The sequence below is a fragment of the Mangifera indica genome, chromosome 7 (assembly GCF_011075055.1).
Source record: "Mangifera indica cultivar Alphonso chromosome 7, CATAS_Mindica_2.1, whole genome shotgun sequence".
NCBI classification, from domain to species: domain Eukaryota; kingdom Viridiplantae; phylum Streptophyta; class Magnoliopsida; order Sapindales; family Anacardiaceae; genus Mangifera; species Mangifera indica.
The window spans coordinates 19,098,896-19,123,753 of record NC_058143.1 but is presented as its reverse complement, the minus strand read 5'-3'; the positions used below and the strand labels follow the sequence as shown (position 1 = coordinate 19,123,753).

Genomic DNA, 24,858 nt, shown 5'->3' with positions numbered 1-24,858 from the left:
ATTTTAATGACATACTCTCATTCTCACATTTTGAAAATGACAATTTATGTTTTTATTTTTTTTAAGGTATAACTATACATGGTGTGCTAAAATTTTAATGCATACAAAATGACTATTTTATCCTTCTTTACTTATATTTAACAATGGGTTTTTCATTTTTGGGTATTTATAGGTCAAACACTTAAGACATACAATCTGTACTTTCGATGAAATTAGGATGGGAAAAAATATATTACTCAATTAGGGTAAAATTGACATTGAGTGTTTGTTTTGGTTAAGCAGGAATGACCAAAAGAATTTACATGAAGGCAACAAGCCCTTTCAAAATAAAGCATATATAAGATTTATTCTATGGCTTCTGAGAGAATTTGAGATGCTCTTATAGGGTGTTTAGTTTAGATAATGTTTTATTATCAAAATAAAAATATTATTTTAAAAATAAATTACTGAGAAGATTATTAGGTATAAATGATTACTACGTTTGATAAAATTTGGTAAAAATAAATGGTATAAATAATTAATATATTTGGTTAACGGTAACAAAAGAATATTAGTAAATTATTTTACATAAATGCCCTTGAATATAATTATTTTAAAATTTTTTTATATTATTTATTATATTAATTAAAAATAAATTTATTTTTGTCTTAAAAAATTAATAAATAATAATATAATTATAATAAAATCAAGATTACCTTAGTAATCCTTTATATTACCTACCACGTTAGCATTGGTAATAGAAGATTACTATAATATTTTATTACTGCTAAACCAAACAAAATAATATACGTAATAAAATATAGATTATCAAAGTTATATTTAAAATACTTCAATCAAACGGCCCCTTATAGACATTTTCATTTCAGGCTTATTTAATATATTGAAATTTTAAAAATATTTCCATTGTTTTTGATCTTTTATTATATATTTAATATCATTGGTAAATTAATAATACCATAAATAAATGTTTTGATGATTCTATTTGAATAAAATATACCAAACAAGCCCTTGATATGAATAGCAAGATAAGTAAGAGTGGATTCGAATTAAACCAAGTTTAAACAACAATTAATTCGAGTTTGACTTAAAATCATAATAATCAACTCGAGTTCAAGTTTGAATTAAATTCAGAATAGTTAACTAAAGTTTTAGCTCAACTTAGAGTTAGAATAACCAACTCAATCTTAAATTCGATTCGATTAGTTAGTGAATAATGAGACCAAATATAAAGATAATAAGTCGTTAAAAAGAAAATTATCACAAAAGAAAAAGAATCATTAGAGAAAAAATATTTGAAAAATAAGTGCAATTATCACAAAAGAAGAAGAAGAAGAAAAATCATCAGAGAAAAAAAATTTTGATGCAATAATAATACAATATTGACAAATCCTCGACCTCAAATTGAACTAGAGCTTTTGCTTGATCAAACTTAACATGGATTCAAACCAAACCCCACTAAGCTTGAATCCACCCCTAAAATAAGGGGATGTCTTGACAAATTTGAAAACTTGAAGGGATGTTCTGGAAAATAGAAAAAAAAGAGGAGGTTGAAAAATATAGTGAGTGGGTAAAGAAATTTTCCATAAAAGAAAAGGCCAAAAAATATAAGAGGGGCTTTGGGTTTCCATAATAGCGCAAAAGAATACAGAGTCCCTCGTATGAAATTACCGAAAACGAACGCCGAAAATCTAAAGCGTAAACCAGCCAACGCCACGTCACGCCACTACATTTCTCACTAAAAGACAAAAGCACGCCCTTTATTATTCCATGCTATCGAATCGCCTCCTATCATCTCATGACCCGCACGTGCACATAGCACGAAACCAACAAAGAGATTCAACAAAACGATCAGCTTAAAGCAAGAAAATGACCACGGCCAGCCTCCTCCCTCTGATTATTTTTTTACAGTTATAACAGTTAACACATCATCATCTGATCATCGTCGCCGCCACATCAACCATTTCTATTTCTATCGCAACGCGACGCCGCGTTTTGTGTTTGATTGACTGGACTGTCTCCTTGTTTTTTTCACTCCACGAATCATTATCTTTTATATTATTGTTTATACGTTTTTTTGGTTATTATTATTAATTTTCAACGTCCCTATCAAAATTCCCTAATTTTTTTCCTGGAGGATTCGAAAAGAAAATCGGATTCCATCGTATTTATCTCTCTCCATTATCGATCTTCTTCTCAAGATTATAGCACATTCAATCCGTTTTTTTGTTTCTTTTTCTTCTTTGTTAGGGTTTCGTTCAACGTGACTCTGTCGAAGTTCGGGGTTTTTTTTATAATTATTTTTTTAACTTGTCAAATCCGTACGATTTTGCAATTGACGTACAATTTTTTCTACGGTGATTATAAGGGGAAGGAACACTGACAGTTGGGAGAATTGATTGAAGGAGGGGTATTTTTGGAACGCAAATTTATGAATTCGGGGCAAATGTTTAGTCCGGGCATGGATGCTGCCCGGGAAACTAGCGGAGTTTCAGGTGCCGTACTTGTTCCAAATCGGTTCGTTTGGCCTCATGGAGGAAGAACTGTTTTTTTAAGCGGTTCTTTTAATAGGTAACACTTTATCAACTTTATTTATTTTTAAATCACTAATTTTTTCACGGGTTAGGCTTTTCTTTTGTTGGTTTTGTGAAGGTGGTCTGAGCTTTTGCCAATGTCGCCGGTGGAAGGTTGTCCTACTGTATTCCAGATTATTTGGAGCGTGCCACCAGGTTTCCACCAGGTGAGTTTTTTTAGTGTTAGAGTTTCTTAAAGTGGTGGTAAATTGTGTTTGTGTTTATGAGGTGCTGAGGCCAATTTATGCATACCCTCATAGCTTTAGCTACTGTTGCTCTCACTGTAATAAAAAAGATAGAGGTGTTTGGTTTAAAATTTCGTGGTTGGGGAACAATCATAGGGATTCATTAACTTGTTTGGGTTAAGACAAGCATTTCTTTGTTACCGGTGAGTTGCTGTTGGAGAAGAGATCAATTAGAATGAATTGAGTGAGCTATACAGTTGGTGCATGTTTACTCACTTAAGAATTACTAGCTTTTTGTTTTGAAGATGTTGAAGTAGTACATAAATTTGCTAGATTTTTGCTGGAAGTTTTTGTTTTAAATTGATGCTGGAGACTTATATACTTCTTTAATCTTTGTAACATGCAGTTTAAGTTTTTTGTTGATGGAGAATGGCAACATGACGACCACCAACCTTACATGAGTGGTGAATACGGGACTGTGAACACTGTGTTTTTAACTGCAGAACCTAGTTTCATGCCTGGAATTAATCCATTGGCTTCTTGTGGATCTAACATGGATGTGGATAATGAAGCATTTCAACGTGTGGTGAGAGTTAATTTCATGTATATATATAGATATATTGGGAAGAGGTTCTAAGTTAGTTTGTCTTTATGGGGGGTGCTTTTGATGAAGGGGTCTAACATTTCCTTGCTTTCAGTGAATAGACAGCTTCAGAATCATTCAGACATTTCTATGTAGTTTTTGTTCGTCCTCCTGTATTGTTTTTATTTATTGTGTGGTCATCTGGTCCATCTTGTGCATCCTTTTTTTTCTTGAATATATATTTCTTTTGGGCTCTGATTCACTAAATTTGAGATTTTTAAATGGTCTGACATTCTGATTTAATGGAGGTTCGGATTTCTGATGGCACTTTGACTGAGGGAATGCCAAGGGTATCAGAAGCTGAATTGCAGGTCTCTCGTCATCGTGTATCTGGGTTCTTATCTACACACACTGCTTATGAGTTACTTCCCGAGTCAGGCAAGGTTTGGATGCTTTACCATTGTCCATTTGGCCCTCCACGAGATCTATATTTTATAGTGTACTTGAACATGATTACAAAATATTAATACCAATCTTTTCCTAATTTAGATACACCTCATTGACAGGTTGTGGCATTGGACATTGATTTACCTGTAAAACAAGCATTTCATATACTATACGAGCAGGTATCTAAATAATATTTTCTTGACAGTGGGGTTAGTGATTCCATTATGCAATAAGGAATTTGTGTATTGAGGTGGTTGACTAATCATCCTTCCTGTTCCAGTGAGCTTAGGCTTACCAAGAAGTTTGTTAGTCTATGGCCTGTGCCTTTTTTTATTCTCTCTCCCATCAGTTTTTCTGTTTTGAAATTCATCAATGATTGTATTTATAGAACTTAGGATGTTAACATAAAAAGAAAAATGGGAAGCTTGAAACATTATTATTTTATCTGTCAAAGAGCTTGATATGCAATTGTTCTGAGGCAAGTTGTTTCCAGGGTATCTCCATAGCTCCACTTTGGGACTTCTGCAAAGGACAGATTGTTGGAGTACTTAGTGCATTAGATTTTATATTGATTTTAAGAGAGGTATGTATGTAAAGTCAATTTCTTTTTATTGGTGGTCAGTTTTTTTAAATTCTTGTTTCTTCATGATCCTTGGGTAGACTAAATATTGAAAAAGTCTAATGATTTTGAATCTGCTAATCTGTTAGATTGTGGAACTGTAGACCGGATGAGAGAAACTCAACCAGGAATCTTCATGCTACACTCTTTCTTTCATTTTATATTATAATGCAATATTTGATGGCTGTTCTACTTCTTTAGAACTAACAAATGGGATATATCTATTTAGATGTAAAAAATTCAAAGGTATTAGAAATTCTGTGAAATCTTAACTTGAATCTTTGTTGACCATTTTCGCTCAGCATATTGAATGTTGTTGTTTTATGCTAGAATTATTAGTCAAAGCTTTTTACAATTGAATCATACCTTTGGGTTCCTTGTAAAGTATGGTCAAATTTTACATGCAGCTTGGGAACCATTGCTCAAATCTGACAGAGGAAGAGCTCGAAACACACACCATTTCAGCCTGGAAGGAGGGGAAAGCATATTTGAGTGGGCAAATTGATGGGCATGGGAGGGCATTTTCAAGACCTCTCATCCATGTAAGTGATGTGATTTGTGCCAAGCTTGTATATGTCATATGTTATTGGTCCATCCAGATTTTCTATTTTAACATTTTTATGTAATAAGAAATACAGCTCTTATAAAAAAGGGTTAAAAAGGCAAAAGATCTAAATGGATTAATGAAGAGCAAAAACGCTGGTAGGGCTCTAATAATGAAGATTTACAATATTATTATTTCAGTACAAATTATGTGAGAACTTTTTTGCTTGTTGATATATGCACACAAAGCTTCAATGTGAGTTGTACTCTATCTTAATTTCCTTAATACATCACATTGAATACATATTTAAGCTTGATTAGGATCCTACTCTTTTGGCATCTTTAAGTTGATCCATTTTACCACCTGTCTCATCTCTTGGTTTCTTTCTGCTGCACAGTTTGAGAAAACCAGCATCTTCTGGTGTTATCTTGGATGGATGGCTATGTATCTTGACCCCAATATTTATTGATTATGCAGGCTGGTCCCAATGATAACTTGAAGGATGTTACTTTGAAAATTTTGCAAAATGAGGTGGCTACAGTTCCCATAATCTATTCGGCTTCAGAAGATGGTTCATTTCCCCAGCTATTACATCTTGCTTCAATGTGTGGAATACTAAAATGTAAGCTTTTTTTTTTTTTTTTTTTGTGTTCAAGGAACATTTTATAGCTTATTTCTGACTAATGGATCTCAATTTTCAGGTGTTTGCAGATATTTTAGGCATTGTTCGGAGTTGTTGCCCATACTAAATGTACCAATTTGTGCAATTCCTGTGGGTACATGGGTTCCAAAAATTGGAGAACCTAATCGAAGACCGTTAGCAATGTTGAAACCTAGTGCTTCCCTTAGTTCAGCATTAAATTTGTTAGTTCAAGGTGTGCTTCTTGATTTCAGCTATTTCAGAAAATTAAACGGAAGAGAGAGATTGTTGCAAGCAAATAAGTTAGTGTTGTTTTGGAAGTTGAATTTGAATGCTTCCAAATCCATAGTGTTTTTCTATGATGATATTAAACTATTTGGTGGACGTAGGTTTATTGTTATACCATGCCTTCTCTTTTCCTTGGTGGATAATCCTTTCTCCTTAGAATATGTTAGTTTTTGTATCAGTACTGATACTAGAAGCTGTATTTGGTTGGTTTATAATGTTAATGAATACAATAATTTGGATTTAGACTGCAGCCAGATTTATCTATTTTTGCTACAATCTCATGCTATTTCACCATGTGCTTTGCTGTTGCAGCTCAAGTAAGTTCGATACCAATAGTTGATGATAATGACTCGCTATTGGATATATACTGTCGGAGGTAAGTGTTGCTTTTGGATGTATATTTCTAGAATTAGAACCTTTTTTCTGTTCTTTACTTGAGGGTAATAATTGTTACTATTATACAGTGACATAACCGCTTTGGCAAAAGACAGAGCTTATGCCCATATTAATCTTAATGAAATGACTGTTCATCAGGTAGAGTAAAATTTCATTTTATCCCTTTTGTAAGTAGTAATATAATACATTTTTGTATATAAGTTATTGCTTTTCTTTGGTATTATATCTATCTTTGTTGTTCAGCTATCTTTGGTTGATGCTATATTTATTATCCATACTCTTACAGCAAAGCTCAGATTAAATTTTTGAATGGTATGCCTGACAGAGAACTTGGCTCACTCCATTTTCTAACTCTGTTCCTTTAATAAATGAACTTTAGGCATTGCAATTGGGACAAGACTCATATTCTCCTTATGAGCTTAAAACTCAAAGATGTCAGATGTGTTTACCATCAGATTCGTTGCATAAAGTAATAGAGCGTTTGGCAAATCCAGGTATACTAATTCTTCTTTTTATTTTTGTTTTGCAATATGCCCTAATTTCTTTAAACTGTGAATATTTTCGTGATATTGGCTAAATGTTGTGGTATTGCTATTAGATGCAGGAATGGTTTTAATCTGTCATAGATATTTGTGTAGTCAGCTTCCTTTTTTTTTGTATGTCTCTACTATACAATAGAGCACCATAGGGAAATCTTATTTTGGAACACTTTTATTAGAAAGCTTTTGTCAACTGTTTGCAGCATGAATTGTCTTAGCTGTGTCAATGTTTCCTTTTTACTCTTGTTAAATAATGATATGATTTAACCTTATGTTTCACCATTGTTCCAGCATGTTGTTTGGGAATGATATATTTTTCTTATGTTGTGCGTAGACTTCTATTAATTTATAATATTCATTTGTAGTTTTCAAGTTTTGCAATTCCAACATAATTGACGTCCATCCACTGTAATGGAATTTGATGCTTTCATAATTTGATGTTAATTGCAAGATCACTTGCTTTCTTCATTACAAAGCACATTCATTTATTTCTTGAGTAATTTGTGTATAAACAAATCTTACACATTTATTCATACAAACTAATGTGACAACATGTGATTAGATAACGTGATTGTTTACTTTTTTATCTTACTTCTAGCACACAATCACATGTTTTCACGTCAGTTTATATAAATAAATTAGTTTTTTATGGGGAAAAAGAAAATAGTAGGATTGCTGTGAATTTGTGAAGCTATTCCGAATATATACGTTGCAATAAAATCTGATGCATAAAGTATGTTGAGTCTGAACTTGTACATGATGAGAGGTTTGTCACCAAAAAGCTGCATGTGTCATTCATGTATCCTATATTCTTGTGTCGCATCTACTTTTTGAATTTTATATATTGGTTTTAAATCTCAACTTACCGCAACTTCAATGACTTGCTTTCTGGTCTCTTTATGCTAGTATGTTGAGTCTGAACTTGTACATGATGAGAGGTTTGTCACCCAAAAGCTGCATGTGTTATTCATGTATCCTATATTCTTGTGTCGCATCTACTTTTTGAATTCTATATATTGGCTTAAATCTCAACTTACCACAAGTTCAACGACTTGCTTTCTAGTCTCTTTATGCTAGTTATATTGCTCAACTGGTAATTGGTTGCCTTCAAGGTGTGAGTTTTGCTATAATGCTATATTGAATATATTAGCTGTGCATTTACCTTGGATTTCAGGTGTTCGACGGCTTGTGATTGTGGAGGCGGGCAGTAAGCGTGTGGAGGGCATTGTTTCAATCAGTGACATTTTTAGGTTCCTGCTTGGTTAAATAAGAATAATAGCTGAATGTCAACCTAATATGCAGTGGTCTCAGATATTCCACGACTTTTTGCGCTAAGTTTCATGCCTCTGTTAAAATCGATTGCGGAGTACATCTAATGGTGATTTGATCTTTGTTTGGTATAAAATTTATCAATGAACAGGGCCTCTTGCTCTTGAATGCCTTGTTTTTAGAATTTTAGGCTGGAAGAAAAAGAGGCTTGTAATTTGAGAGCATTCAGTTTTTAACCAAAATTTTGCTCATCTCCCCTCCGCCCATATAATTTCTTCTGATGTTAAAAACTTTGTGGCAGTAATGTAGATGCCATGTTCTTGGGGAGCATGAGATGAAACCTGTAATTGTTAATTTCTGATACAAAGTTACTAGTGAAAAAGATGTGGAACTAGGAACTAACGTTTGTTAATCTGTGCTATGAGTTATGGCTGCTTCATGAAAACCTGCCTTCTACTTTTTTCTTTCTTTTTTGTATATGAAGCAAAAGATTTTTAAAAGAAAGTTCAACCATGAGAATGAAGATAAATCATCAAGTCAACAAGCCGAACAATGCAACTAAATTTAAGTAAAATCGGGGATACCAAATTATTAAATGTAATAGTTGTGAAATTGATTATTGGACTTATAATTTTATCTGTCAGATGATAGGACTAAAGTAAGAATTTCTTATTAAATTTTGCTGTAATAGTTAATGTCATAGATTGTTAAGGAATATTGAAATAAGAAACAATTTCATGTTAACTTAACCAGATTGGGGCAAAGAGAAGTAAATTGTAATTATATCATTTATGAAGAGCTATTCAGGTTTAACCCGTTAAGAACGAGAACCTGTTCATCAATGAGTGGGCACGATGGGGGACAACACTCTTAGGCCCAGTAGTGATTTGGGCCTAATTTATGGAGAACCAATTTAGGTTTAATCAATAAAAATATGTTTGTGTTAAGAATAAGAGTCGTGTTAGTGTTTCATTCAGAACACTGATTTAATTAGCTATAAATGTACTTTGCTTCGTTGATTCTTTGCGCCCTCTTTCAAAATAGATGGAAGAATTAAGTGAGGAAGAAAAGAGGGCTTTGAGAGGCAGCAAATTTGCTCCTCTTCCTGCTTTGCCCCCTTCTTCTTCCCGTACCCAACCCAGGTTCCTCTTTTTTCTTCTTATTTATTACATTACTTCTTTTTCTTCTTCGAATTTATGCATATACTTTTGTTTACAGGTTAGCGCACCCTGGTGGACCTCTGACCACGAACAAGGCCGCGGCTTTAGCCAAGTTCCTCGAGAGAAAACTCAAGGACCCTAGTGGGTTGTCTTCTATTAACCCAGATGTTCTTGAACTGGCCGTCAAGAATGCCCAAGACACTGCCCTAACAAGTATGCCCTTCTTTTATTTACTTATTTTCTTTACTTCGTAATTGCAGAATACCTTTGGCAATTTAATTCTAGTATTCTTTGAAACTACTAAATAGGTTGTGTCGATGCCAATCTATTGGACTGGGTTTGTGATTAATGCTGAAGGTGGTGAATTGTTCCAGAGGCATAAATAGAGACCAGTTCATTCATCAGATGAACCTCCATTTTGTGACCCCTAAAAGTTAGTGTAGTGGTCTTTCATAGTTTCTTATTAAATAATAGAAAAAAATAGTGATGGGATTGCAAGGGTTGACAAGGGCCGAATTTCCAACTTGAGTTTCAGTTAGAAGAGATTTGGGAATATGTGGTTATAATAAAACTATTTGCACTAACAATGAGTAATAATATATGTGTATTGTTGCACTAATTTGTATATTGATGATGCATTGTCATATGATTGAGTGATTTTGAATTATGTCATCATTAATACTTAGATTTATTGGTAGTGCATATAGTTTTACTGCTTCGGTTATTTTAAAAAAAAAAAAAACCAGGGGAGACTTTGTTGTCTCTTTTTGAAATTTAGTTGTTCAGATATGAGAAAAGATATCAGTTAATGGTTTTTCTGCTACTTTATTGTGAGAAAATCCTGATGTGACATATGAGTTGCCAAGGAGCTCCAAATTAACCATAAAATCTTCATTCTTCACTACTTTGTTTAGGCTCTGACTATGTGGTTATATGTGGTACACAAATGGTCTGGCTTGCTTTTCTGCATGTAGCAAGTAGTTTTTGAGTTGAAATTGGATTGATTTTTCTTCTTGTCTTTTACTCATAGGTGGTTCTTCAAATTCAGGAAGACTGGTTCGACACGTGACCTCATTTGGTGATTTTGAGGTGTATAGAGTTAATAAGCGTTGAATGATATATGTAGGCTGTTTGAGATGTTCTTTTTTATCATTTTGTCATTGGTTTGTGAATTTGACAGGAGTCACTTGAAGAAGTAGAAATTGGAAATTCAGAACCAAAGAAACTAAAGAAGAGAAAGCAAAAGAAGAAAAAAGAGAAAACAAAGAAAATGAAAAAACAACAGGTGATTTCTCATCTATGGTGTTTGCATTCTTTGTCCTTTTGGCTCATGTTGTATGTAGATAGTGAAGTCTATTCTATTATGCTCAGATGGTGAAGGATGATGAGAGTACTATGTTGAAAGGGCCCAAAAAGAAGTTGAAATTGTGATTGTATTGTCCTTGAACCAGTATGTTGCTTGAAAAATCTACTTGGGCATGGAAAGCAGAAGTTGTTCGGAGAAGCAGGAGATTCAAAATGCCTTGAAATCAATGGAATGAGATAAGTCGCGTACTTAATAAAAATTTTGTAGTCTCAGAGGATGCCAACCATTTTCAATCTTTGATAGGAATCCACTCGTAATGCAGGTTAGATTATTGAATGAAATTATAGAATGTGGAGAAGGGATTTTTATTGATTATTCATGAGACATATGCAGTTGATTGACCACCCTGATAGCATTTGCAATATTTCTTTCTTTAGACAACTAGATTTCTTTCAACTACAACCTCTTTTATGTCTTGCCCAAGTTGGTGTTTTGCTATATTTATCCCAAAGTTCTGGTAAAGAATTAGAGCTCTTAATCACTTTTGGAGCAATGTAAGTGGGCTTCGAAACTCAAGTTTTCATAATCCAGCCTTGAGAACAAGATTGTTGCTGAGAGGAAAGAATTGTTAGGCACATCATAATTGGTGATTCGTATAAATAAACGTAATTTGGGAATTATTGTATACTTCAGCTTTACCATATTGCTGGACTCTTCAACTTGACCATATTGAAACAGTTGCCAAATTCCTCCAAAATATGCTTCAAAACCTGAATTAAGTCTGATATATTCATAGAATTTCAAGAGCCGAGTATCATCTGAAAGCAACATTTGGGTGCTGTTTCAATTTTTTGCTTTCCTGTATCATAACAGTCATGTTTTTTTTTCAAATGAAAAGGCAGAGGTGCTTTGCCGGAGTATCATTTTTTAGGTTGAAAGTGAGACCAATTATAACAACTAAGCTCATGCAGCTTTTAGTCTCATTAGAAGATTGTGACAAACAGGTAAACAACGAAGAATGAGATTAAAATTGTATTGTAAAGTGTTTGTAATTTTTCAAAGAGTCATTCCATTGCAAACATTGACAACAACATGAAAATCATTATTCATTACACGGTATGCTTCATAATCTGGAAACATAATCGGTCGAAATTACTCAGCTACTCTTATTTTGAAAGGTTCTATTTTGCTATTTTGATATAACTATAGAATCCTATTCTGCGTTTCATATGAATAATTATAAAATAAAAGTGTTGATGAACACATCTAAAAACTGATATGGCACAGAATTCAACATGAGAGCGTACAGATTTTACATACTCAATCTCGAGCATAAGAGAACTATGTGGTTGGTATGAGAGCCAATATTTGATTTCTAATGATTCCCATGCATTTCTGTATCTCTGCGTAAATCGGAAGATTCTGTGAACAACATGGTTGCAAACTTGTGACAGCTGAGTCTAGTACTTGCGCAACATCTCCGGGAGGGAACTGTCGTTCTGTGCATTTCTGCATTTATTTATTTTTTATTAAGGCAATAAGAGTCAGTTATATCATAACGCCGAAATAAAATTTTATTTAACAAAAAACAACTATTTAGCAAGACAACCAAAATCTGAAAATTTGCAACCAATATCACCTGAATCATGAGAAACGTAGCAACACAATTTGCAATTAGTTCTGAAGGTATTGGGGCTGCATTTTCGTCAGAAAAACTGTTCAACTTAGAATCGAGTGCATCATTATTCACCAATGGGTTTGATATGCAGGTGTTTGGCTGATCCGGAACTCGTGAAGTAAGAGTGCCATGAATTGAATCTCCAGGGGTAGAAGGCATGGGCGGAACACCTAATTCATCCGCTGAAAGCCTATTGTTTATAAAATCCATAGCCTCCTCTATCTTCTCAATGCCATTTCCTCCACTTCTCAAAGATGACATTGCCTGAAAATGGTTAATGCAGTTAGAATAAATGCACTGTATTAGAGCTAAGCTGAGGCGACAACCATGATAGGATTATTATCAATTTTTTGAATATTTAAATTAATACCCTATTGATCAAGAGACTGAATTCATTGCCATGTACCTAACAGATCTTTAGAAACTTTTCCCTTTAAGTGGAAAAATCAGGTCTCAACTGAAAGCCACAGAACCCCAAAAAGAAAAAATCCCCTTGAGACTGAAAAGTGCTAAATACCTGACCTATGTTTGTCATGTAGTAAGGAAGGAAAATGGTTTCACGAGTGGGCCAAGCATTTAGCTAAAATGGATGTGGAAACCCGGCGAGTTACGAAAAGAGGTAAATCTGATTTGTGTGTGATGCTTAATGTTTAACATATGTACCCTTGATATACTTCTTATATATAACCACACTCACCAGCCAAAAAGAATAAAAAAATGAAGAAAAGAAGGGATAAAAACAGGGTTCAATTTTTTAATTTCTTATAAGAAACAATAAAACCATATATTAAAGAAGAGGTAGAGGAAGGTACATTAGTAGATTAGAGATCTGCAAAGATACAGAAACAAAGATGAGGGGAACAAATTTACACAAGACAATGCTACCTTCCCCATGTGAAAACAAGCAAACTATTGAAATACTTAAAATAGTTAAAAAAACATATTTAAATCTAGATAAGGTTAAAGAAGTAGAAGAACTAGTATAGATAAAGTGTTTCAAGTATAGCAGATGTCCACAACGAGCCAATGAGGAATGAGATAAGGTTATATGGGCTTTCTTACCTGCACAGCAGCATCAACCATTTTCTGGGCTTTAATTCTAGAACTTTCAACAATTTCAGCCACATGAGACCCAGATTCTTGGGTTTGGTATGCTGAGTAATCATAAGAACTTGAGTGGGCACTGGGATCACCGAGGCTGGCCATGGGCTTTGACCATATAACAGGCATGTTCCCTTGATATGTATTGCGCTGCCTCAAACAAAGGAGAGCAGAAGAAACCTGTATGGAAAAGAAAATCAAGTCAAGCAAGTGTTACATGATCAGAGTAAAATGTTTCACGACAAAGGAAAAGGAAGAATCTGGAAAGTGGTCCAAGGGTAATTCATGCCTGCTCATTGACTTCGTTTAGCTGTAAGAGTATAGCAGCATATTGCTTCTTAAAAAGTTCTGAATCCTTAAAAGAGTTGTCACCATCCCTTTGGTTTTCCAATACCTCATCATTCAGGCGCCTCAACTCAGACACCACAGCCTCCTACAAGATCAATATCATCAGAACTTGAAATTATTTATAAATGAACCTTCTGATGAAACAATGGAAAAGAGAAGTCAAAAAGAAGACAAAGGGTGTGGCGGGTGGGGGTATATAGTATAGAATATAACCCATATTAATCAAAATAACTACAACCAAGATGTTTTTTTCTCTGTAATTTCATATCATGACACTAGAGCACCATTGGAATTGTTTCAAAGATCTCCTGGATATTCTCTGGAATGATATGTGAAAATTATAAGGCTTCCACAACAATGTAAAATTGAAACCTCAGGATAGCAGTGACACTAATTACTAAAAAATGGTCGGAATGCATTTAGGAAAGAATGGCACTTAAACAAGGATAAAAGAGACATCTTTCTTTGAATTACTTATATTCATATTAGATAAGGATTCTACCAGAGGAAAAAAATCTTAAGTTTATAAATACCTTTTTGTCAAGAACACGAGTCAATTCAGAAAGAGCTTGGACATCAGCTTGCTTTACTTGGAACTGCACAGTAACAGAAGGCTGCACAGCCGTATGCTGGGCATTAATGATTTCACCAGGCCCTACTTTAACCTGCAATTTATAGCTTGATAAAATCCCCCGAGCAAAATAGTGTCTTCTTTTATAAGGTAAACATGATTTTTTTCTGGAAAGTTCTGTAATCTTAGCTCAGGGATGAGATTACAGAGCCATGGACACAAGCACTCAAAGAGAAAGAGAAAGGGGGGTTTAGGTTAGGTATAATGTTTCACTTGGTTGTGCATGACAACAATGCCAGGAAACAAATACATATTTAAAATTATTAGTTTTCAGAAAAGCAAAAGAGCACCCTATCTTTTGTTGAAGTTACAAATTGTGATATTATAAATATACATCTCACACCATCAAGGGTTTGTGATTTACCTAATTTAATATGCATACAACAAAAGGAAATTCTACAAACCACTTACCTTTTGATGATGTAATGAATGGTTGATGTGATAGTTAGTCGAAGGGGACATATGAGATGGACCATTGGTGTTCTCCAGGTTCTCACATGGGGTGAATTTCATGTATCCTTCCATATTCCTCTCTCTTGGCTGATCGTTCGTTTTGAGCTCATTGAGATTCTCAATAAATTTACCAAAGATGACATTTTGTCTTGCAAGAGATGTAGGCATATTTTCAAATGGATTTAAAGGCATGCAATCAATGTCCTGTCATGAAAGAGGAATTATGTCACGATAAGGGAGAGGCCAGAATATGGTAAGAAGCAATTTGTCTCAGAAGGCAACCATGCCTAATATTCATTAAAAAAAAAAAAAAACACAATATCCTAAGTCTAACAGAAGCCTCTAGAATTTCGTCTGGTGTTTTGCCATTTTTCCAGACCTAGCATCACAATACAAGACAAATATCTCCATGGTGCCAATTATTTATGTTAAAGATGTTCACTTCTATGAATATATTTAGAGCCTTTTCATCAAAAACAAAATAAAGATATGAGGCATCATTAGAATTGCAATAAAAAGATTTACCTCGACAAACTCAACCCCTAGATCACGTCGGTCAAACTGAACCCTGTATCGACTGCGGTCAACAGTTAGTACACTTCCATTATGAATCTCTCTTGTCCTTGGATGGACAGCAATAATCTGTTGCCCAACAAATAAAGGTCGGGCCAAATCCGTTGGAAGTCCTTCTTTGGTACCAGCACGAAGTTCAGAATAATGATTTCTGACAGATTCCCTGTATTGATAAAGCTTCTCTCTTTCTTCCTTCAAGAATGGCTCAGCAAACCTCCGTGGCCTGCCAAGGGAACTGTGCCAACAAGAAAATCATAATGAAGATGTCTATGGCCAAATGTCTTAAGAATGCAGCAAAACTACAGTAGAAACTCCATGCTGAAAATCAGTTAAAAGGCTGATACCTCTTAATGACACCCCATTCAACTCGAGTTAATCTTGGCACATGATTCAACCCTACATGACCTAAGTACTCAACAAACTCCCTTTTAGCAAACCATGGGTAATCGACTGAACTGTAGAACCACTCAAAAACACACCATCTCCGTACCAGGTACCAAGATAGGCAACCAGAAAGCTGATCCTGTATATATAATATACAAAATAAGACAAAAATCAAGATTCAAGAAACTCTAATGAATTTGAACAGTGAACCACATTGGACCTTTAGATTCAGTATTTTTTCATTAAGAGAGAGAGAAGGAACTGATTTATAAGATTGTCCATTTAAAAGATCCTCAGAAGACTTAGTATCTTTCTCGATCAGGAATTTTTGTGGAGTATTCTTACGCCTGCTCCTCACTTTGGTGGGTAGATTGATCTCATCTGTTGACAGAACGTGTGTAATGGATGGACCTGAATTATTCAATTCCTTTCTCTGACCAGTACTTGAAGTACTTTCAGGAGGTTTCACCAATTTTCCTTGTTTAGGTTGTGCTGAACTGTGAGTGCGCTTACCTTTACTCACAAGCTTCTTCAACTCATCTGTAGCCTACAAAGAAAAAAGGACAACATTGGAAAACAGGACAATAGGCCAAAAATGACAAAGAAACAAAATTTTTAACCAACTAGCATGAAGAGAAATGTAAACTCAACTGCAATAGTCACACAAAAGTTATAAAGAACAAAATCAAATTGCAACAAACAGACACATCCATTTATAACACATTTCCATATGGATAAATAATAGCAACTTACGGCTCATAATAGGGAAAAAAAGAAAAAATCAGCACAAGCTTTAAAACCTGGAACTTTCCCTTAAACAAACTAATGACAAAGAGAAACAATATTTACTAAAAGGAAAAACACAAGCACAGAGTGCAAGCTTCGTTACATCTGGTTTGCTCCAAAATTAATCTCTATAGGAGCTAACAAAATAAAGTTCCTCTGATAAATGCCTCCTCTTCTCTTAGCTTTATTAGACAGTCAACAATTTGTCAATTTTCTTCTAACTTATATGAATATCTTCCCCAACCAGAATAGAAATTCACTGGACCTGAACTTCAAATTCCATTAACTATCAATTCTTAAGAGTCAGTGTGACAGGCAAAAGCAGACAGCCAGTACTTTCATACGATTAAACGAGGAAATTACTTGGTGATTTGATCAAACCCATGGTCAATATCAATTATTATGAATGTAGTCAATCTCACTTTACAAGGCATTATTGTACCCCAATCCCTAAAAAGTAACTTAAATGATGTAAACGGGCACTGAACTTGTACACTTCAGCACAGTTAAACTTCAGAAATGAATAACATGTATAAATATTTTGCATTAATAACACATTATCTATAATTATTTTTATAATATTTAAGTAGCATGAAATCAGAAAAAAGCCATCAATTTGGCAAAAGAACAGACAAAAGATCAGCCATTAATATTTTTAACAGAAAGAAATTACACACCTCAATTTTCTGAGATTTGTTCAAATGAGAATCAGTATTATCTTCAGGTTTTGGAATCTGTACCCAGAAACAACTTTGGTCATTGGTGTATGAGATGAACTAGTAAGAACAAATGAATTTTGACCAGCAGATAAAGGAAAATGTAGACAAAAAACTTACATCCATCCTTAGCTTAAATGGCAAGAACTTTTGTCTCTTTGTACGGCTTCCAGCATTTATCTGATGATTTCCCTCCTCTGCTTCTGGTAAACTGCTATTGTTATCAGTGCAATATTTTCCCAGCTTAGATGTTTTATGGGCAGTAACTTTAACTCCAGGACTTGAATGAACACCCTTCAACTTAGATTGATCAATAGGCTTGTCTTCCGTTAACTGAATAGATGACTCTTTGACAGAAAAAGAAAAGATTAGATCATGGTCAGAATAAACTCAGCTGAAAATAAAATCATAAATTAATTAACACCACCCAGAATTCTACCAGAAATCTCCCAAGATAGCTGTAAGCCTGGAGAAAAGATAATGCAAAGAATGGTTACACCATTGATATCTCTTACCAGTGTCAACTGTTGTTTCTGGCATCATCAATGACAGATCTGCCAATGTTTGCAGGGCGTCAAAGGCAGAGCCTTCATCTACAGAGTCAAAAGTATAACAAATATTAAGAGATAAGCAGATGCTTCTACAAGAAGGAGACAAAGATAAGTCAAAGCTGAAGCTCAATTCAGCATACAAAACTTCTCAAAAGTCAGATACTACAGTCATTTCAGTGAAATAAGAAACAAATAACAGTCAGACAATGTATTAGTTAAAAAAAGAAACATTTTAATTCCTCACAATATGCAGAAACATGAATTTGGTCACCCAAGAGAATCAAGCAAGTTTTGAAGTGGCCATATGAGCATCATGAGCTGTGGGAGATGCCACCGACTGGGTGGTAAGTACTCATTCAGTTCACAAAATTGAAGTATACAGTGAACCTTTAAGAATGATGTCATTTTCATCTTTTGTATATATTTAAAAGTTTAGAATGAAGAGAAAAAAGTGACTTAACCAATTTCCAACCTTCTGCAGCCTAATTACTGCTTGCCCCTTGACAGATATAGACAAAGAAGAACTTCCTTTTTAATTAAATTTAAAATGTTGCAAATCCAATAAGATCATTCTAATCACTCTATAGGGAAGAAAATTAGCTTCCTCTACTCAATATAACAGACACAAACAACATGGATGTTCATAAGAACAAATAAATAAATGTCAAGTTCCATAACAGTATAACCTTCTGAAGAAGGAAAAATAATAAGCAAGAAAGTTACAGAGATCACAAAGAAATCACTATATTCAATAAAGGAACTAAATGCATCCAGAGTTCTAGATCACAGTAGGGAGGAGATTCGGATCAGATGCAATCACTAACCTCTTTTGAACAAAACCTTTTTACTCCTCTTCCTCGAGCCCTTATAAGTGGACCTTGAAATTTTTTCATCAACCTCCATGCCAAATTTAACAGCACCCAATGTCTGTCCTTCTGTCCCACTACAGGCTTCCTTTATGTCATCCAACTGATTGGTTACACTTTCTTCAAAATTTGGCCTCTTGCTATGGCTTCTTTTTCGTTTTTGTTGACCTTCAAAAGTACCAGCACTTTCCTTGTCCATCAAATGACTTCTGTCTCGAGTGTAATATCCATTATCAGCTTCTGTGCTCCCTAAGCTTAATTCACAACCATCCTCATCCATTTCACTACCATGAAGCTTGGAGATGGTCATTTCTGATTCTTCATGCTAAACACCACACACAATTAATTTATATCATTAAGTGATTTTAGAAAAAGCCCAAAAAAAGAAAAAAACACTATCATATAAAGAGAAATTACCATCCTTGCATTATTCTTAACAGGTGATGGTGTTTGCCTTTTCCTTTTTGGTGTTTGAGAAACTTGAGGAGAACCACCTCTTTGAGAAGCCTCTGTCAATGCTACGGCTATCTCATGAGCAACATCATCATCAATAGTACCAACCCTTGGCTTCATTTCCAGCCTAATTGGTGAAATATACTTCTCCATATTATCGTTGTCATAAGAATATGAAACAGGGACACGAGGAGTCCTTTTTGCAACAGCTCGAGGCCTACTTCCTAGAACACATTGAAAATTACAAGAAAATAAAGTGTTAGTAGCACTTAAGAACTAGTAAATAAGAGGAGCAGAAATACCATTTTTAAAACCTACTGGAGAAGAACAGTATGTGAGTCAATGGACACAAAGAACTCTTCCTAAGTCCTCAAACTTTAATTAAACAAGACCTACAGGTGAATAACACACTAAGCAGGTTCTTTAGACTAAGAGCACATTACCAGCTTCAAGCATGAGAGAGAGAGAGAGAGAGAGATTTAAAAAACAATCTTTCCTACCAGAACGTCTCTTCTTCAACAATGACAGGCACCCGTAATTTGATGCAGCTGACTGAAATTGGAGAAGATCTGTAACTGGTTCTTCTGATCCTTTTGTGGTGTGATTTCGAAATTTTCCACCAGCACGCTTCTGAGATTTTTGAGATGCTCCTGTACCCTCATCACTTTCTTGTTCACTGTCACTTCCCTCCTGCCAGGTCACAAAATATTAACTTTAATTCCATATAGCCCATCCTTCCTTATAAGCTTATTGAACCAACTAGATGCACCAAGCTATTTGATAGAGATAAAATAGAATGAATGATCAAATATGCATTCTTGGATACAGCTATAAATGTTGGGACACTGAATTTAAATAAAAAACCACCACAACAAAATCACTGGTGCACTTTGGTAAGCATGATAATAATTAAAAAAGAGAGAGAGAAAACAAGAGAGCGAGAAGTGGTAGATTTTCACTAGAGAAAGAGTTTCAGGCAGACAATAAAAGATAGCACTTCACAACTTTATCAATTTTAAAATTGTATACTTTGTTGCAGTTTGCTACTCAATCAAATGGATCATCAGATACTTAATACACTTCGCTTTGATTGATACACCCTAGACAGATAGCAAGCAAAACAGAGGAAGGGAAGTAAAAGTAGAGAGAGAATGAGAGAACACCAAATCAGGTTCTAGTCATATTAATTTTCCTAAAATGAGATTCCATCACTCTTCCTGTCTGACTTTTGTTATCTTTTTTCCCCCTTTTTGGTGAAATTTATTTGTCACGAAAAGTGGCTCATTCTTGATTTCCTAACAAAGTTCAGGAATCACTCCTGCTGGTTAGATGGTCGTGTCATATTCTTGACCAGTCAACCCAGCAAAAGTGGGAGGATCTGATTACCCCCTTATGTCAATTTAAAACATCAGTAAATACCCTCACATGGACAGACATAATTATATATGGAAGACAAGTGCAGAGGCTCATACAAAAAAATGGTGTGGCAGATTCATATATCCTTTTCATATGTTTGCATGAATTTACTTGGATGTCTGTGTAGCCAAAAAATAACTTCTTATTGGCAAAGGAAAATCCTGTATTTTTCATCACACTATGCACTTGTATTTGTTGCAAAAATGATTTCTGGTTAATTTATCTCCTTGCTTGCGCTGTACTTGCAGCAACAATAAAGCAACTGTTTTGATTCCCACATCAAGTGCAAACCAACTTTGAGCAACAAGCACAAAACATCTTACACTGAGATCTATATTATAACCTACACAAGCCTGATATATTAAATCTCAATCTCACCAGAATACCGTAATGATCAGTCATCATTGCTATTAATCCAACCACTGAAGCAGTGCCCTCTGGAAGAGATAAGTAAGCCTGAAAGACAAACAAAAGCAATGATAAAAATCAATTTCTTTATTGTTTCACTTGTAGTCAAAATATAAAAAAATTAGATTTATTTTAAGAAAAATCCATATAAACATGCATACTAGCATATTAGCATCTATGCCACTTGAATTAAATTGTTCAAGTTCAATATGAGCTTCATAAACCCAAAACTACAAAAACTGGTCTAAGTTTTAAATACATTAGGTGATTCCAGTCTAATCTAATTTCATCTATGCAGTCCTATGAAGCAGTTTCCTTTACAAGATAATTTGTCCAGGACATTCAGCTGAAGTGAAAGCAGTATCTTTTTAGAAAATTACTGCATAACAGCGAACAACATTATTTCACTTAAGTTAAGCTAACCAATTGAAAGTAGTGGTTAGCCTGTTGGAATGTGGAAACACAGTTTAAATTTGTATGAGAAATCCCTAGGAATGCACAAAGAAAGGTGATGCCTCAAGTGAAGCAAAACGATGCAAAAAGGTAACACGTTGAATTTATACATGGTAAACATCAAAGAGAACAATTAGAAGGTTCACAAGGTATAGAAATTGAAATAAGTTAAAGTTTATTATCAGGTAATATAAGACCATGCTTACCCTATTCATAGTGAAAAGCGCTTCAATCATTTCTGCAGACCGGTTACGCACTGCAGCAGCCACCTATAGATGCAAATGAGACAAAAACTAAATGAAGCCGCAGCTTGTCACAGAAAATAAATGCATTGTTCCATACCAGATACAGAATTGATCCAAATAATAAAGTAGTAGAATTAAGTTTCACACATGAAGTCACAAGCCTGTTACAACAAAGTTCTTTGTAATATAATTTGCATTTATTTCATATCAGCCATGGAAACGAAGTAATGGCACTTGACCTAGTAATTTATATTTCATAGAATCACTGCACAATAATTCCAATTTGCAAGCTGGAACTAACCCTTTTCCAATCTCTTCCATATTTACGATAGGCTTCATAGAACTGTTCAAGTTCTTCCTTGCTCCATTGTGGCCCTAGCATATCTGATAGCTTCCTTTTCTGAGCACAATAATAAATAATAGTGAAAAAAAAAAAAAAACTAATTGCTGAGTCCATGAACAAACAATTTAGAAGTTAACATTATTGATTTTATGTGAGGATCTTACTACACTGAAAAAAAAAATCCTACTAATCATTTATGTCAGGATCACAATCATAATCTGAAACAACAATAAAGTGATAAAACTTATCTGAGGGTATATACTTAAATGGAAATTCATAACTGTGGGTTTAATACTTTCAATTGCATCTCTACGAATGGACACTATAAGAATTAACAATAAGAAAAAAAAAAAAAAACTTGGTAGGAGTTGAAAAAGGTGGATTAAAGGAACTAAGTATGTGGAAGCATGATTTTTCTAGAGCAAGAAATTATTATATATGAAAGTTAATAACTAAAAAATGAAATAACTATTATCTTAACAAATTATCACACCAAGGAGGAAAAAGAGTAGAACGTTACCAGATTCTGCTGATACATGACAAGAATTACTATGGTTTACAATTTAAAAAGGAAATCTGCCATAGAATTCATATTTTTTAAATAAGATCATAGTACTTATTTAAAGGGAGTGTCAACATACGATTTATTTTATGATTTCATCCCATATATAAATTATAGATAAGAATCAATAAGTGAACCAATGAGTGACCATTTCACTTCGGATATAATTCTTGCAATTATAACTATTTCTATATAATAGTTCACTTGAACCTATGAACTCAGTAAGTTGAATAAATGGGCTATCACATTACTACCTAAACCTGAAAATAACTGGAACATTATTTGTCATTTTGATTAAACAACACGGAGAAAGCCCCATTTATTTTGATAAAGTTTGAATGGAATTAGCCCCTGAACAAAGCCAGAACTCACCCGCTGCCCACTTTTGTCAGCATTTTCGCCTTTCTTCTTGGATGCAACTTCGCTAGCATATGAATACCGCTTACTTACACTTTTAGATTTTCTTGAAGGCGCCATAAATGACTACCTCAACAGTCCGAAACCTACCAAATAACAAGAGACATTTAGCCAATTATTATCCTTCACAAAACTCCAGATCCAATATATAAAAAGGGCAGTTAACCATGATCACTTAATTAATTTCACCATAATCTTACTCCACATCCCCAAACATACACACAACTCACAAACACGTGCCTATAGTAGATATAAAAATAACCATTAAGATCAATTAAAACTGGCAAAAAGAAGAACAACTTAAAAAAAAATCATAACAAAACAAATTAACGTCTAAATTTTCACAGCACCATAGACTTCATATGAAAAGAAAAAGAAAAAGAAATAAAATAATGCAATCAAACCTATCCAAAAAGCTAAACCACAATTATCAGAAACACAAAAGCTACTAAGCAAGAAATAGTTCGGAAGAGATCAGCTTAGTAGCTGACTGCTGAGAAACCAAGTATGGAAGCAAAGAAAACACAATTTCAAAATCGCAAACCAACTAAACCTTCATTTCAACTTCAATACTCGCAGTTAACAAAATTTAATTCCCCAACCCTAATCGAGAGCAAAAGCTAAAGATCTGAAACAACAAAGGAAACGAACGAGATGCCAATTGAGTCACTCACCGATCAAAGAGAAGCTGATTGGCGAGGCATTGTTGAAGAGTCAGAGCCAAGAAGAAGAGGCAAAAGCGAAGCGATCGAAGCACAGAAGCCGAGCAGCGAAGAAGATTAAGAGAAAAAATAATATCCTTTCGTTTGTTCTGGTGGATTAAAATAATCACAATGAAGAAATTGAAGAAGAAAATTTTGGGATATAACCGCGAAAACTTTAAAAATAAAAATATTTTCTGGCGAAAAAGGGAGTGTAAGTGTTCAGTAGTTTTAGTTCTATTTTATTTAAAAATAAATTTAAATTTAGGTTTTCTTGGGTGTTATATGGAACATGTAATAAGTGGTGGGGTGCCAATCAGAGCCCTTGGATACTGATCTCTCACCTCTGATCTTCGCTTACTTCGGTAATTTCAAAAGTATTTTTCGATTGACTCTTTTGTTGGTACAACTAAGGGCGCTGCCTTCGGGTTTATAAATTTTTTTTTTTTATAATCAGATATTTTATGAGTGTTTGTTAAACAAGTAAATCTATATTCGAGATATAATAATTAAATTTTGTTTATATTTATTAGATAGACTTAATTGTATTTAAGATATAGGGATTAAATCTAATTTATATTTGTTAAACTGATAAAACTTTATTTGAGGTATAGTAATTGATCTATATTTAAAATATAGCGACTGGATCTACAATAAGATAAATCTACGGTATAATAATCTGACTCATAATCATTACACTAAATAAATAAAAATTTTACAAGCATAACAAAAACTCAAACTAAGACCTTTATCTTTGAAATTTTAATGTTTCATCAATTTTGTTAACTCTTAAAGTCGATTTATACAAAAATTTGGTTTTAAATGTGCAGTTTATCTAATTGATTCTAAGATTTCTTTTGTTTAAGTTTGGTTTATAAAAAGCCCAAAGGAGTTATTCTCATCCAAGTTTTAGTTCATTTTCAAACTTATACCTGTAATGTTTTAAAAATCCAAACGCGCACCCACAATCCAAACTCTATTAAAAATTTTTGTTATCTTAAAGATAAAATCTTAATTTCAATAATATTATTAAAAAACATTTAATTTTATTTCATCCCACCCACCCCCAAAAAAAATTAATTTTATTTCATCCCACACCGTCCCCCCCCCCCCCCCTAAAATGGAAAACTAACCTTTCATTTCTATTTAAACTTTTTTTAATTTTGAAAAGTGACTATTTTTCCCCCACACTTAGGGTTTTTTTTCTTCTCTATCCAACCATCGATG

The 24,858-nt window shown here is 34.0% G+C and overlaps 3 protein-coding genes across 4 annotated transcripts; 2 read left to right on the top strand and 1 right to left on the bottom strand.

Annotated features, from left to right (window-relative positions):
- Positions 1-1,805: 1,805 nt before the first annotated feature.
- On the top strand, positions 1,806-8,492 carry LOC123221626 (sucrose nonfermenting 4-like protein). Of its 2 annotated transcripts, none has more exons than XM_044644495.1 (13): positions 1,806-2,568; positions 2,650-2,737; positions 3,162-3,341; positions 3,647-3,781; positions 3,905-3,964; positions 4,279-4,368; positions 4,812-4,946; positions 5,426-5,570; positions 5,650-5,823; positions 6,189-6,252; positions 6,341-6,410; positions 6,652-6,766; positions 7,962-8,492. In XM_044644495.1, the coding sequence occupies exons 1-13, from the start codon at positions 2,429-2,431 to the stop codon at positions 8,075-8,077; spliced, it is 1,512 nt and encodes a 503-aa protein (XP_044500430.1). In that variant the 5' UTR covers positions 1,806-2,428; the 3' UTR covers positions 8,078-8,492. The 2 variants fall into 2 exon arrangements, with proteins under 2 accessions (XP_044500430.1, XP_044500431.1); XM_044644496.1 differs by having other exon boundaries at positions 1,808-2,568; positions 7,986-8,492.
- A 568-nt stretch (positions 8,493-9,060) lies between these two features.
- Positions 9,061-10,950, top strand: LOC123220570. Its single transcript, XM_044642830.1, has 5 exons — positions 9,061-9,222; positions 9,299-9,453; positions 10,271-10,329; positions 10,421-10,525; positions 10,612-10,950. Exons 1-5 carry the CDS (start codon positions 9,125-9,127, stop codon positions 10,669-10,671), a joined length of 477 nt encoding a protein of 158 aa, XP_044498765.1. The 5' UTR covers positions 9,061-9,124; the 3' UTR covers positions 10,672-10,950.
- A 648-nt stretch (positions 10,951-11,598) lies between these two features.
- On the bottom strand, positions 11,599-23,836 carry LOC123220569 (protein ALWAYS EARLY 3-like). Its single transcript, XM_044642829.1, has 20 exons — positions 23,605-23,836; positions 22,886-23,016; positions 21,910-22,008; positions 21,570-21,632; positions 20,881-20,958; positions 19,587-19,776; positions 19,051-19,310; positions 18,592-18,958; positions 17,732-17,809; positions 17,337-17,563; positions 17,178-17,234; positions 15,935-16,261; positions 15,675-15,853; positions 15,283-15,565; positions 14,716-14,961; positions 14,207-14,338; positions 13,615-13,758; positions 13,287-13,505; positions 12,186-12,488; positions 11,599-12,055 (listed from the first exon to the last, which is right to left on the bottom strand). Exons 2-20 carry the CDS (start codon positions 22,988-22,990, stop codon positions 11,888-11,890), a joined length of 3,525 nt encoding a protein of 1,174 aa, XP_044498764.1. The 5' UTR covers positions 22,991-23,016; positions 23,605-23,836; the 3' UTR covers positions 11,599-11,887.
- Positions 23,837-24,858: the final 1,022 nt, after the last annotated feature.

Excerpts from the sequence above, each read along its gene's own strand:
- LOC123220569 (XM_044642829.1), bottom strand. The coding sequence starts at position 22,990 with ATGGCGCCTTCAAGAAAATCTAAAAGTGTAAGTAAGCGGTATTCATAT. Across the intron at positions 19,311-19,586 it reads GTTGAAGAAGAGACGTTCTG|GAAGTAGGCCTCGAGCTGTT; the intron begins GTAGGAAAGATT and ends AATGTGTTCTAG. Across the intron at positions 13,506-13,614 it reads TAAACGAAGTCAATGAGCAG|GTTTCTTCTGCTCTCCTTTG; the intron begins GCATGAATTACC and ends TTTTCCATACAG.
- LOC123220570 (XM_044642830.1), top strand. The coding sequence starts at position 9,125 with ATGGAAGAATTAAGTGAGGAAGAAAAGAGGGCTTTGAGAGGCAGCAAA. Across the intron at positions 9,223-9,298 it reads TCTTCCCGTACCCAACCCAG|GTTAGCGCACCCTGGTGGAC; the intron begins GTTCCTCTTTTT and ends TTTTGTTTACAG. Across the intron at positions 10,330-10,420 it reads CCTCATTTGGTGATTTTGAG|GAGTCACTTGAAGAAGTAGA; the intron begins GTGTATAGAGTT and ends TGAATTTGACAG.
- LOC123221626 (XM_044644495.1), top strand. The coding sequence starts at position 2,429 with ATGAATTCGGGGCAAATGTTTAGTCCGGGCATGGATGCTGCCCGGGAA. Across the intron at positions 3,782-3,904 it reads TACTTCCCGAGTCAGGCAAG|GTTGTGGCATTGGACATTGA; the intron begins GTTTGGATGCTT and ends CCTCATTGACAG. Across the intron at positions 5,571-5,649 it reads AATGTGTGGAATACTAAAAT|GTGTTTGCAGATATTTTAGG; the intron begins GTAAGCTTTTTT and ends CTCAATTTTCAG.